The sequence below is a fragment of the Anser cygnoides genome, chromosome 3 (genome assembly GCF_040182565.1).
Source record: "Anser cygnoides isolate HZ-2024a breed goose chromosome 3, Taihu_goose_T2T_genome, whole genome shotgun sequence".
In the NCBI taxonomy this organism is placed as follows: Eukaryota; Metazoa; Chordata; class Aves; order Anseriformes; family Anatidae; genus Anser; species Anser cygnoides.
The window spans coordinates 25,757,720-25,772,323 of NC_089875.1; the positions used below are offsets into that span (position 1 = coordinate 25,757,720).

Sequence of the window (14,604 nt, forward strand, 5' to 3'; positions counted from 1 at the left end):
GGCATTAGGTCTCTTATATAAGTATGCCACAACCTTAAGGAACAGTAAAGCTTTGAAATTTTAAAAATTAAACTGAAACATCAAGAATGTTGATGCTATCCCACTTGCAACAGATGATTTTTAACCTCACCTGTTCAGTAAATCATTGCTCTGAAAACATATGAACTGTTTGGTAGTGTTGGCCAGTCTCTCTCTCTCAACTTTTGACTGCAGACTTTCATATGAGGTTTCCACCTTCTCTTTTTATCAAAGTTCTTGGTTGAGCATCTTTCCCTTTGTAATGAGCATAATATAATGAGGCATACTCTGGGTGCTTCTCTGGTCAAACACATTTTTTACATTGTGCAAAGATTCTTGTTCAATATGAAGAACAACAAAAAATTACTAACACTAACTACTCTAGTGTGCCACCTTCAGGACACAAAAAAGTGTAAAATACTAGGCTATTTTGTTGCCATGTCCAATTCCATAAAAAATATTTTTAATACAATTGAATATACTTGTTTGAGATCAATTGATTAAAAAAAATAGTTAAAATCAGTCTAACTTGCAAGCATTTGAAAGCTACTTTGCATGACTTTTTGCAAGCATGGAATGATTGCAGGTTATCAAATAAACAACCATGCTGATTCTCCACTTGTAAAATGCTGGAATGCTCTCACAAGCAGCAGCAAAAGCAGAACACTGACAGCACTAAAGCTTTTTGCAAGTAGAAGTATGTGGTTAAAAACGTACAGTTTTCTAAGTTAGAATGTTTTGATAGCTTTTGCTTTTTTTCCCCTCCCAAACTCTGAGTGTTCTTTCATTATAATAAATTCAATTTACATACTAATTTTAGAGCATGTGTGTGTGTGTGCATATATAAAAACGAGTTTTACATCCAGCCAGCTTCCTGAATGGAAGAAGTGTTGAGAAAGGATAGCAGCTGGTGACAGCTATCTTTAGCAAGAGAATTAAGGAAAAAAAAAAAAGGAGGGGGGGACACAAGCATTACTTTCCTGCTGCAATGCTTGGACTTGCCAACAGGGTTCTTTTGTCTTGCATTTTAACCATGATAAAGATTTCAATACTGAAGTTCTCAATCCTCAGAAGAGCATTAAAGTCAGCTAGTATGAATTTTGACTATGTGATAGGATGACAAAAGACAATTATTAAAGAAACAAAAGGTAGATACAAGCTAAAATAATGACATTGAAGCTTAACACTTACAGGGCCAAAGTGAAATGCTCAGATGAACTGAGAACTCTTCACTGAAAAGATGAACTAAGATCAAAAATCTGAACTACTGTGAAATAGAAAAAGGAACGTCATGTGTTCCTTCCAATATGAATCATTCCATGACTATTTCAAAAAGTGGCCTCAACAGTTTGAAAAGAGACAAATACATTATTCTGAGTATCTAGAAGTAGTGTTCTTATAGAATTTTAGAAATACAATTCAGTTTTCCATTTCCTGTTAATATACATCAACATTCCATCCGAACAGTGTCATCAGTCGTAGTATCTTATCTTATTCCCCCCCAACAATGCTGTTGATAAAGTTCAGTGTGTATATGCATATATACATACATATATGTGTATAAATATATAAACACACACCCCACAGGATACTTTGGTTATGTTTACTATCCCCTCCTTGTTGTTGTCCACATGACCTTATTACCACCTGACCTCTTTTCGTGTCTCCTTCCCTGTTTGCTAGAACTCATCTCCCAGCCTTCCTTCTGATTAACAACAAAGGACAGAACTGAAAATTCTCATGATCAGAAAATACTCCTCTTACTCTGCAACTTACTTCCACGTCCTTTGTGTCTTACCACAGGACGCATGCACTAATTTCAAATTGTAGTGACAAGCAGACTTTCATATAATTGAATTACATCACGTAACAGAAAGACTAAAGTTTTCTAGCTCTTCTGGACCATATACAACATTTAAGTATAGACATATTTTAATTACAGGTGTCCAATGCTTATTAGAAAAATCCAGTATCAAAAAAAACCCTGCACTTCAATATATTAAAATGCATCCAACAAATATCTTACTGTAATACAGCATCTATATTAGAACCTGACTTTTACATAACTTCAATTGAGCTCATTTTTCATGTCGGAAAAATGACTACAGATACGGTTCTCACATGCAGCTATTTTCAAGCACAAAAAGCATATTGATGAAATATTGATTGCAGAATTCTTAGCCTCTACATCAGGCAGCTGCTGTTACCCTTAGTCAAAATCAAGAGATATATACCACAAAAGGAAATCATCCCATTGTTTACATCCAACTTTTACCTCCATGGAAAGTTCAGATTAATCTAATAATTTCTTTTTCTGATTCCAAAAGAGAAAGTGCAGAACATTCTAGTAACGCAAACTGCAACAACCATATGCACTGAGAACCAATAACTGATTCCATTTACTTTGCTGTTATGACAGGTTATCAATAAAGGCATAACGGGTTTTATTTGCATTTCCAATACCACTGAATTCATCAAACGTTGCCACATTTCCCTCCTAAATCAAAACAGTTTAAGGTAAATTCCACAAAGAATGAAATGAGTAATGATAAAACTGTATGGAATTTAATATAACAAGGTATTATATCATTTGCAGCATTTCTGGAAGAACACGCAAACAATTCCGTGCCAATTTTTTTGGAGCATGCACACATATAAAAGATATCTGGATATTTCTTGCTGACATTGATTATTTGCAAGTCAAGCTATTGCTGTCTACAACTTACTTATCCACAACATAACTCTGAAATTTGGAATAAAAGGAATGCTTTTAAATCAATCTTACCTTCATCTATTGAGGCTTCACTACTGTATCCATCATACTCTGCAGACAGGGGACTATATTTTTGTCTGGTTTCCCATACATAGTTTTTTTGCTGTCTGCCATCCACCACTGGCAGCCTGGAACTCTGGGTTCTAGACAAGGCCTCATGATATTTACCCAGTGCTTCATCTTCACTCTCAGATGATGAACCATGCTGATCTTTACTCATATAAGAGTTGTCTGTTTGAATAAAATAAAGCAAATCGACTACAGCTCAAAATAGAATACAAGAAAATAACCATAAGAGGTTATCACTGAAGATATTTAAGCTACTTCAACTACGATTTCTGTAATATTTTTAAATACCATCTTTCTGTTATTGTGATTTTGTTATTTGAGAGCTAATTTTATTTTGGACAAAAACTGAAAGATGGTTAAGCCCCCAAAACATTCTAAAACTTATTCAATAGAGAATCGATCCATCTTTGTAAGCAGCACACATTGAAGTTCTTGAAACGCTTCATTAAGGAAGAAAATGCTCGAAGTATTTTATGTGAAGTAAAGTCAACGCTGCTTCACTATCACACTTGGATACCTAACATGTCACAAAAAGGCAACTCCTGATGCTCCACTTCCAACTGATTTTTGCTGCAAGCATGCAAAATAAAGAAATTAACCTGACTTATAAGAACAAGCCTACGACAAAATCATTTTAGGATATTTGTGTTAGTAGTGCTTAAGCTCACAGCAACAAATGGAAAAATGTCAGTAATGGATGTTTACATGCAGAATTTTGTTTAATTTAGAATAAACAGCCCCTTGTTCAATAACTCAAATTAATGCAGATTCTCATTACAGACACCTGGCAACAGCCAAAGGTGCACAGAACAACCTAACTAGTTAACTCTCTTATTCCAGTTCCTCTGCAATGCCCACTCCCGTGGCCAACTTGATCCAACTAATCTCTCAAGTATGACTTCCCCCACAAGTCAAAGAATCAGCTGCATTTTTACTTCTGTAAAAGGAAAGTTTCCCCCTCCCTTTTCCAAACATGGCTTCCATCCATATTTAATATGCTATGCAGATGTTTTGTAGATCTCATATTCTAACAGGCATTAAATGAGTTCACGTAAACTTAATAAAGGTCAGCATTACCACTACTCTCTGTGAGAAAGCCTACAGTATATAATTTGCCTACTGAAAGCAGAACTCCAAGATGCCCATAACGCTGTTGTTACGCTCTTTATTCTGCTAGTGAACATTGTCTAACACGTGACCCAGACTAGCTGAGCCTCTTCTTCTCCCTTTCATGCCCTCATCCTAGTCCCTGGCCTAGCTCTAGTTCTGCATTTGGGCCTCTCAGTACAAGGAGGACATCGAGGTCCTGGAGCGTGTCCAGAGAAGGGCTACGAAGTTGGTGAAGGGCCTGGAGCACAAGTTCTGTGAGGGGCGGCTGAGGGAACTGGGGTTGTTTGGTCTGGAGAAGAGGAGGCTCAGGGGGAGACCCCATTGCTCTCTACAACTGCCTGAAAGGAAGCTGTGGGGAGCTGGGGGTCGGCCTCTTCTCACAGGTAACTAGTGACAGGACTGGAGGGAATGGCCTCAAGTTGCACCAGGGGAGGTTCAGGTTGGAAATGAGGAGACATTTCTTCTCAGAAAGAGCAGCCAGGCATTGGGACGGGTTGCTCAGGGAGGTGGTGGAGTCACCGTCCCTGGGGGTGTTCGAGGAGAGGTTGGATGTGGTGCTTAGGGACATCGTTTAGTGGATGATAGTGGTGGTAGGGGAATGGTAGGGCCAGATGATCTTGGAGGGCTTTTCCAACGTTAATGATTCTGTGATTCCATGATTTCAGCTCCTATTAGTTCTCATTTCACACCCAGCCAGTCTCACTCCTCTGCTTGGGCATTCTGACTAAAGAAGGGATTCAGCTGACTCAGAAATCAGCCATAGGAAATTTGAGTAATTCAACCCATACTAACTATATAAGTCTCTTTTACAGTCAAGTTTTTGTCTCTTCCTACTACAAAGGTCCTTTCTTCCCACTTTTAGGTAAGCTTCTAGGAGTATCTGACATTGAAGAACTGCTTTCCTACGTTTAAAGTACGTACTCCAACATACAGAAGTGCTAAAGTGTTTTTTCCCATACTGGTAACAGCTAAAATTTTAAACTTAAAAAAAAAAAAACTCAGACAGAAAGCATGTCAAATTTCATCCCAATTATTTCAAATTTGGCACCCTGTTAAAAGCAACTGAAAGTAAGGTCTTGCAATGGAAAATGTCAGGAAACCTTATCTGCAGATGGTGCTACCATTTCCACACGCGATGCATACATAATCTTAATTTAGTATTTGTAGGAAAACTGTTGCCTTAATAGACTGCTAATGAGCAACTAGATCTTCCAGCTCTAGGCTATCAATTTTAATTCACATCCAACAGACATAGTGCTTCCCACTGTATGGATGGCTCTAAAGCAAATTCAATTCCACTGTTCACCTGTTAAGAATGTTACACTAAGCAGGATATATTCTGGTTAGCAGATTCACTACAAGAGACTGCTCAGAAGAAGCAGTCTCCTTCACTGCTACACATAGTAAAATTTTGCATCTTACATGGCCCTCAGCAGGTTGAAAATTGTCACCTGGGAAACTTCCATAAATAAAACAGGGCAAGCCAGGATTCAAAGACAATGCTAGACATCAGCACTAGATATGTCATTTACAATGAATGTATTTGCAAATATGAAATCAGGTTAATTAATCAGTCTGCATAAATTATCAAAAACAGAACAGCATAAATCATGGAAGCAGCATGTTTGAAACAAGTGCTGAAAGTTATGCCTCTAAGAATACACTGAAGTTTGTAAGCAGCCAGAAGTTCTCAGCGATACCACATATTTTTTGTCCAGTTCGTAGCATAAAAGAACAAGAAAGAGAGGATGTACACTACTAATGCAAGTCATGAAACGACCTCTTCAGAGGACCTGTTTAGAGTTAAAACACAAGCTGTCCATGGAAAGATTTTTTAAATGAACAATATAAATCTGTTTCAGTTTCTCTGAAAAATAACAACAACAAAAACACCTTCCTCCAATATTTAAAAAAAATATATCCCTAAGGATTTTATGCCTTTCCTTGCCACTTCTCTTTTAATGTTTATATCTTAGTTGGAAGCCTACCTAAAGAGAATTCATTTTCTTCTTAAAGACTTCTGTTTATTTGGCTAATGCTGTTCATATAGCATTATTAATCTATCGAAACCTGTTTATTTACTTATTATAGCAGAGAAAATGCAACTTTTGATAAAGAATATACTTTACAAATATTGTATCACATGAGGAAATAACAGATAAGATCACATTTTGTGATACAAACATAGTAATCACCTACTAAATCAAATTTTAAAAAACTTAACTGAAATTTTCAGATAAGGAAACACACTGAAAAAAAAAAAAACAAAACTAAACCTAATTTCCTTTATCAGATTATTCATTTCTCTACAGAAGCAGCATCTCCAGAAAAGCCTGTTGCTTTTTAAAAATTCACTACACAGCCTGCAACACAACTTTGTAAAAACACCGGATTTCACTTCTTGTTCACAAACTTTTATTGCAATACCTTTGTCATATTGTTTAAAACTGGATGTTGAAGACAGCACACACAGCACCCATATCAACAACACATAGATTTCCTCTGTAAGACTACAACTTTTTTTTAAGACAAACCTTGTTCTTTCTATACTTAAAAGACAGTTCTTTGTATACTTAAAAGCATTAATTGCCACTTGTCATTCATTCTGTCTTGAAATTACCTTACATATCCTGGAAATACATTCTGAAGATCCGCTATAATGGCAATGTAACAGAAGTTCATTTTTCCCCTCTGTCATCTTTTCACATTTTATGCAATGGTTTTAAAATATGCAAAATCAAAAAATAATTTAGTAGAACAAGTCTTAATTTCCAGTATTAATTAATCTCTAGTCTTCAACAGAAGCCACAAAAGACACTTGAGAAAAGGTAAGAAAAACTGTATATAGAAAAAGAAAAGTTTGAACATAGGAAAGACATTTATTAATCAGTTCCTTTAACTAATACTTTAAAAGTAATTAACTTCCAAGAAATATCAACATAATTATAAAATGAAGCCCTGACAAAACAGACCTACTTTCATTGACAGGAAAAACTATTATTAAAGTGAAACGTGTAAATTATGTGAAAGAAGTAGGAAGTATCATAAGTTTCAGGAAAGGTTGCAGAATGCAGTTTGCTGACAGACTTCTCACCTTTTCCTGCTGTCTTCTTATTACATAGCTCTCCTGATTTATTTTCTGATTTCTCTGAGTATTTCTTTTTACCTATTTTTACAATGGTAGCTGATGCATCACCTTCACTCTTTGTTATAGATTTTCCTTTTCTGTCAAAAAAGGTTTCCGATTTCTTTTCTTTGATTTCATTAATGCAATTGGGATGTTCATTGTGCATCTTCCTCAAGCTGGAGTCTGATAATTTTTGCTTCTGTACATCAACACATTTTGTTTCTAAATCTTGTGGAACAGTCATACTGTGCACTTCTTCAGAATCATTACATTCAATTCCAGGAGATCGTTGTTTGTTTTTTTTATTCAATCGATTCTTAGAATTATCTGATACTGCATATAGGCAACTACCTTGTTTCTCAGTAGATTCCTCCATCGTAAGTTTATTACTTTTCAGGCTACCATCCTTCAGTAACTTATCACTTGCAAAGTACTCATTTTCTCCTACTTCTTCCCTTTTGAAAGATCTTCCTACATTCTTCAAATCCCAAGGTACTTCTGTACCATCTAAATGACCATTACTATCTCTGCCTTTCAACTGGCACTGGTTTTTGCCCATGACATGGTCAGATACTCCATCTTCATTTGTACCTTTTTTTACAAGATCTAATGAACTGGAATAATGAGTCTCAGCAATACCATTCTTTGCTTTCATATAAATTTCCTTAGGCTGAGTTAACAATGGTGTATTTTCCTCTTTACCACCTTGCACAGGTTTATCATTCTGTATTTTGGAGCTTTCATCTTCTGCACGAAGGCCATTTATCATGCTTGTAACTTGTTCAGTTACTGTATCGGCTACACTGTAGCTGACTTCTCCAACAACACTAGTCAGATCATCTACAGCATTGCTGAGAGTGTCCACCAGGGAAGACACAGAGGGAAGACTCAGATTTTGGTGGAAGTTTCTGAAAAATGCCATTTGTCCAATCTATTCAGCAGCAAAACAAAATTTTATACAGAAAGATCTTCCATTTCACAAACAGGTCAACATCATTTCTTCAAGTTCTATTTCATAGCTATTTGCTTTTGCTACCTCAAACTCGATACATTTACCAGGGGAGGCTGCAGCTTTGCTCTTTCCATTCAACATTCATTGAAAATAATAAGTTAAGTATCAAAAATAAATATCTTGAAATGAAGCCACAAGCAACCAGCAAAATGACAGTCTTCTATCAACTGCAGCATCAACTAGCCATAATAAAACTCATTATTTTCAAAAATAAGATAACTGTGTGAGGAACGAATATGTATTTTTATTCTAACCTGCAAAGAAGAAGTTGTAAGACATTTAAATTATGACCTTTCATGAATGTCACTACAATAAGTTTTTAACATACTAACTGCACAAACACACACACAATGGAGAATTCCTGAGCCCCAAATATGTGTTGCATTTTACATAACGTAACATATTTCAAAACACAAAGACTTGTTCTGTAGCAAAAAGAATGTTAAGAAGGAAGACTTGATTTCCAGAAGCAATAATTTTTTCTGTCTCCAAAAAAACTGAAAATTTAGCCGCACTTTTTGAAAAGGCAGAAGGAAAGAAAGTCTCAAATTGCCTATTCTGTCCTCTGGTGTTTGTCTCTTCTCTCAAGGCAGCTAACAAAGTGCATTCAATGCCTGCATCTCAGAAGTACTGAAAGTTTTAACTAAGCCTCAATATCTTTTAGGAGGTCTGCTTTTTTGTTTGTAAATACCATCCTTAAAGACATTATTAAAAAACTGTAGAGATAACTTGTTAGCCAGTTACGAAGATCTACTTAGCTTCTGATGTTTTACTTCTTTAAGATTATTTTCCAAGTGAGTAAATATAATACCTGATCCAAAACGTCAGTAAAAGATTTTAAAAGACTGAGTGAAAACTCAAAAATTCCACTCACAAATTTACTTGAGAAGATTTAATTGTACACAATTATAGGGTGATTAAAGTACGTTCAGGAGTATTCACACAGTGCAAGAGAAATATCTACATAAGTGAATGTCAACTCTTTAGTTGCACAGTGCTTGAATTTCTGCAGCTTGTGAATACAAAAGTTTCTTCCTTTCCACATAATGTAGAATCACAGTAAAGAGTCAACACTGTATGTTTTCATCACTTGAGTAAAATGATTATGTATTTCTACACCTCCTTGTAAAAATACAGATTCTTGTAACTTGAAGTTTAATGTTATATTTTAGATACTTACAAAGTTTATCTCGTGAATTTGTTCTTGTAGTGTATCCAGAATCAAGATCTGGGAAGCCACCAACATTTTCAAAACACATCTTCTTATTAATATATAGGAAAAGTAGCAGCATGAGGATAATGAATACCCCGACAGCAGACAGGAATCCAATTGCTTCAGGAGATACTAAAAGAAACAGAGAAAGACACATACAAAAAAACAGTCTTGTAAAAATAAAACTTGTAAAAGTTTTTTACCCATCAGGATTGGTCATTAATAAACACTACTAAAGTTTCAAGTATAAGTAAGATATAATATACATCGGCTTCTTCATTAGAGTTAATGTTTAACAGTGTTGAATTTCATCAGTTTTTTCTCCTCCGACCATCTTTCCAAAGAACAGAAAGTATCTGGTTCTAGTAAGGGATGACTGACATTGTAAGTGAGAGGTTCTGCTGTAATACTGGACCCCATAATGAGACAGGACCTCTGCAGAAAATGGGGGGATTATCAGCATGCACTAAGACTGATGACTTCTGATGGAACGCCTCGGAGCATCTCCCCTTTCCAGAAGGGGCAGGAGGTTTGGCTACCTGGACTCAGGGCCAACTCAGAGACAGCACTGCTGGGGAGGGACTGGGCCCTTGCTGGCGAGGACGTTGCCTCTGCCAGCCTTGCTATGCTCAGCTTCTGGCTCCTCCTTCCTTAGGGACCAGCTGGCCCTTGCCACTCCTTAACAAACAGGATTCTGTGTGAGCAACAAAACTGAAATAAAAAGCACATGACTCTATGTTCCTTACCCTGGTATTTGTACCGCTTGCATATAAAACAAGAAAGCTATGTGAGATAAAGCATACTTAACTGAAACCTGGTAACGGAACCAAGGCTGAAGTAGATTAATTTGTCTCAGTGTGTAAAATAAAGAATATGTAATCACCACAAAGCAGATAACTGAAAGGGAGTTTTGGGCATCTTTTGTGGGAACAGAATCTTGCAAGTCCATCACAACCTAAGTATTCACAGCTGTAATACCATATAAGGCCAAGATTATTCAGGAAATTGTTTTAGAAATACAGAACCTGGGAATGGATATATGAAATGGGACCAATGAGGAAAAAGTAATTAGGGGCAGCTTTATTATTTGAAATGTGTGTTCTTCTATTTACAGAAGATTTATAAAGATTTATTGGATTCATTAATACCATTTGCAAAACCCTTGGCATTTTACATTAGGAGTGTAATATTGTGTGGCAACATCTCCCACTACATAAAACAGAGCAGGATAAAAGAAAAGTTGCCAGCAGACTCTGGGTTTGTGGAGATACAATACAGAAAGACAAGAAGCAACAGCCAGAAGTAGCAGCAAGGAAAATCCCAGTTGGATATGGGGACAATGATGGGTGAAATTCAGAATAAGAGGGGTTAAGCACTGGAATATACTGCCTAGATTGTCCCCCTGCAGCCCACGGGTCCCACACGGAGCAGATCTCCACGCTGCAGCCCGTGGAGGAGCCCCCGGTGGAGCAGGTGGATGTGGCCTGGAGGAGGCTGCGGCCCATGGAGAGCCCCCGCAGGAGCAGGCCCCGGGCCGGAGCTGCAGCCCGTGGAGAGGAGCCCACGCAGGAGCAGGGGGTCTGGGGGGAGCTGCCGCCCGTGGGGGACCCGTGCTGGAGCAGTTTGCTCCTGGGGGATGGACCCCGTGGTACGGAGCCGTGTGGGAGCAGTTCTTGAAGAGCTGCTGCCTGTGGGCAGCCCACAGAGGATCAGTTCGGGAAGGACGGCATCTCGTGGGAGGGACCCCACAGGGAGTAGGGGCAGGGAGTGACCATGAACGAGTGGCAGAGAAAAAGTGTTAGAGACTAACCACAACTACCATCCCCCTGCGCTGCTTAGGGGGAGGAGGTAGAAGAGGGTGGATGGAGGAAAATGTGTTTTTAGTTTGCTTTTAGTTTATCACTGCATTATTCTGTTAGTAATAGGCAATAAATTACATTCATATATTTTGTGTCCGTTTTGCTCATAATAAATGGTGAGTGATCTCCCAGTCCTCATCTCAAACCTTGAGTCCTTTTCATCATATTTTCTCCCCCTTTTCTTTTGAGGACTGGGAGTGAGAGAGCAGTTGTGGTGCAGTTTAGCTGCCCGGCAGGGTAAAATCAAGGTGCTCTTTCCTAAAAAAACTATACAGCAAAGAAATGCACCTTTCTGAAAGGAACTGCTCTGATTTGCACTTCCATCTTGAGCTGGACATCCAGACCTACCTGAAACAGTGCAAATAATTTTTACTCCACTTTTACCTCTGACCAAGAGATCATGTAATATTGTGCTTAAAACCCTCACCTCTCCCCATACAACTTTCAGAAGAAAATGAACTTCCCAATGGCTTTGAACCATCCATCCTGACACAATTACTGAAGAAATACCAAAATGTCAACCAAAGACTCAAAGAAACAAAATAGAAACCCTCATTAGATTAGAATCTTGTATTTAGACAAGCTTCAGTATTTTTTTTTCATGTTTTATTAGATTATATCAGAAAAGTTGGGAAAAGCATGAGCAATTTTTAATTAACTCAGTTAAGCTAGAAACTCTGTCTTATGAAGAACCAAAGGCAAAGCTAGAAATGATTGAAAGCCTTCAAGATCTCACCTTCACCTTCCAAACCACTGAAGTCCAAGACAAAACAAGAAATATAAAAACGCAGTACAACTACTGAATAGAAACAGAATTTTAAAAAAATAGTCCAATGGGGTACAGCAGGTGAGCCTAATTTTCAATTTCAGACAATGTACAGAGACCTATATAGTTAGAGCTCCCCATCAGTCCTTCAGGATGAGACAACCTGCTGTCATGTAGAGCAACAAGGTGAGAAAAGTGGGATTTCTGTCCATAGATGAAAGAAGGTTATAACATTATTATTATATATTTTGTTAATTGTTTTCATTAACATGAACGACTAGAAAGAAAAACGCCTTGGCTTATGCAAGTTCTTGGTTGCACATGCTACTCCGATTACCTGATATTCTCTTCAGAAGTCTGTTTGGAAATGCTTACGATTTTATTAAAATCACTTGCTATGGCTGAAGTTGATGGCAACTCTGCCTCACACTGAAGGTCTTTATATTTAATTTTCAAGAAAAGTAGTTAAGCCGTGACCAAGAATGTGCTGGAAAAAAGCACAAAAGCACAAAAATTCTGTCCCATGGGGACAGAATGCACAGAAAAAGATGACAAATTAGGAGGAACAGACAGATAAAGCAAGTGAAACCACACAAATTTATCTGAGGACAATTGCTTTTTTTATGGGAGCAGGCTGTCCTAAGCAACTTTGCCCTAATTTAACATCAACGCTGCTTTGAGCAGGAGACTGAGTTGCAATCCAGTCATTCTACAACTCTATAGTTCACAATAAAGGAGGACACTGCATGTTTTCTTTAAACAGATTAACTGTACAATACTTTATGAGAAAAAATTTGAATTATTTCACATTTGATCTTTTAAAACTTTTTTTTTTTTTAACATATTGCAATGTAGTACATATAACTTTTTTTTATATTGTTCAGCATTCAAATTTGCTTTGATCCAACAAAATATGCACTTTAGGAACCTGCAACCTAAAAGTAGCTTGAAAACACTTGTGATTTTTCCAGTACTTCCTGGATACTAATTAGTTAAAAGAGACTTAGTACAGCTCTCTCTATGGAAACACAGTATCTGATGACATCTTTCTGGAATAAAAAACATTGGCTGATAACTTATAAAAGAATGAAACTTTAGCTGTAGCAAGACTAATTATTTATGTAATTCAGTGTGAACATCGGACTTGAAAATTATATTTTAGTATAAATTTGCATCCATGTAAAGAATTTTAGAATGCTTGTTCACAGATTAAATACGTTATCAAGTTCAAAGACTTTAATATAATATCATTATAAAGCCAGAAAAAAAAGTTGTATGTCAATTTTCCACACATAAATGCATACAGATTCCCATCTATGAATGAAGGTTTTATGTATCACATTAATGCTTCAATTAATTTTGTATAGCTAAAGTGTTAACCAGGTATATTTTGTAGACAGAAATAAAGTTATGTACTGTTTTCCATACAAAACCCATCTGTGCCACATTCAGCACAGGAATTACTTTCATCCAAAACATATTAACATAAATTCTAATTTGTTTGGGCATTATTTGTACCATGAAAAGCATTTTAAAAACTCTCAAAGATTCCCAATGCTTTTTTCTAGAACCACGAACTGGCAGAAGGGCAATACTTCAGTAGTCATATTTCAAATTCAAACGTCCTATTTTAATGAACTTCACAATTATCCTCAGCTCCTATGGAAAAGCAACACGGAATGTTTGAAATTTATAATAATATAACAGTTTTAGAAACACGAAAAGAACAAATGACTTACTACAAAGTTATTAGAACTAATTGAATTGCTGGCTATGGAAATGACATAGAAAGTTATATTCACTACAGAATTATTAAATTAACAAAAGTGAATTAGCCTTGTTATTATCACTAAAATTAGAATTATTAGAACACAGAAACTTACCATCCCTTCATCTTAAATATCAAATTAGCATCCTTCTCTAATACAGCTTTCTTGTTATTAAACATTTTTTTCTTTTCCAAAACAGATTTTAAACTCTTCAGAAAATATTTGCATCTTCAAATAAATATAACCAAACAAAAATCTTCAGATGTATTAAAAAGTACTTTTTAAAATATGTATCCACATACACAAACCTATACTGTATTTAATATCTGTATTGTCCAGTCAAGTATGCTTGGAGCTTTCACTGCACATCTTACAGCTTACTTAGCCAGTAAAGTATGAAGCCACACATCTACCTCAGTGATGTTTTAATTATTCATTTACAAATGCAATACTATCTCTTCCGTGCACAAATTAAGTAACTAGGGGAACGATCCGAAGTAATTCAATTGCCTTTACAACCCTAGCATAAAAGCATTTGAAATGAAAAAGGTAGCTCATTTTTCGTTTCAAAGCTTATTTTTATTTTTTTTTTATACAACTTGATCTAAAATATTTCAGTCTTTTTTAATTCTCTTAAATATAGAGGAGCACTGCTATTTGCATTTTGTCCTGCAGAAGCATTACATAGTTATTAGATCCACTAATTTGACATTATTCATTATTAGATCCATCGTTGACATTACGTGAAATTAACCTGTAATGTCCAGCTCAGAAATATTTTTAATTCAAACACTATTTATTGCCACATCGCTTCATACCAACTTTCTGACTTGAAGAGAAATTAACATATCTTCAGAAAACAGATTACTGAACCACAAAATAACATTT

General features: G+C 36.3%; 1 protein-coding gene across 6 annotated transcripts in view; it reads right to left on the minus strand.

Moving 5' to 3' along the window:
- SYT14 (synaptotagmin 14) overlaps window positions 1-14,604 on the minus strand; it is an 88,426-nt gene that overhangs the window by 53,155 nt on the left and 20,667 nt on the right. For 2 of the 6 annotated variants that reach the window (XM_048057623.2, XM_048057624.2), the window contains exons 3-4: window positions 9,290-9,454; window positions 2,804-3,022 (exon numbers count right to left, since the gene is read on the minus strand). In XM_048057623.2, coding sequence (XP_047913580.1) covers window positions 2,804-3,022; window positions 9,290-9,454 — 384 coding nt within the window. Of the gene's footprint in view, window positions 1-2,803; window positions 3,023-7,064; window positions 8,363-9,289; window positions 9,455-14,604 lie in introns of those variants that run through there. The other 4 variants (XM_066993750.1, XM_066993749.1, XM_048057626.2 and 1 more) reach the window with 3 other exon arrangements.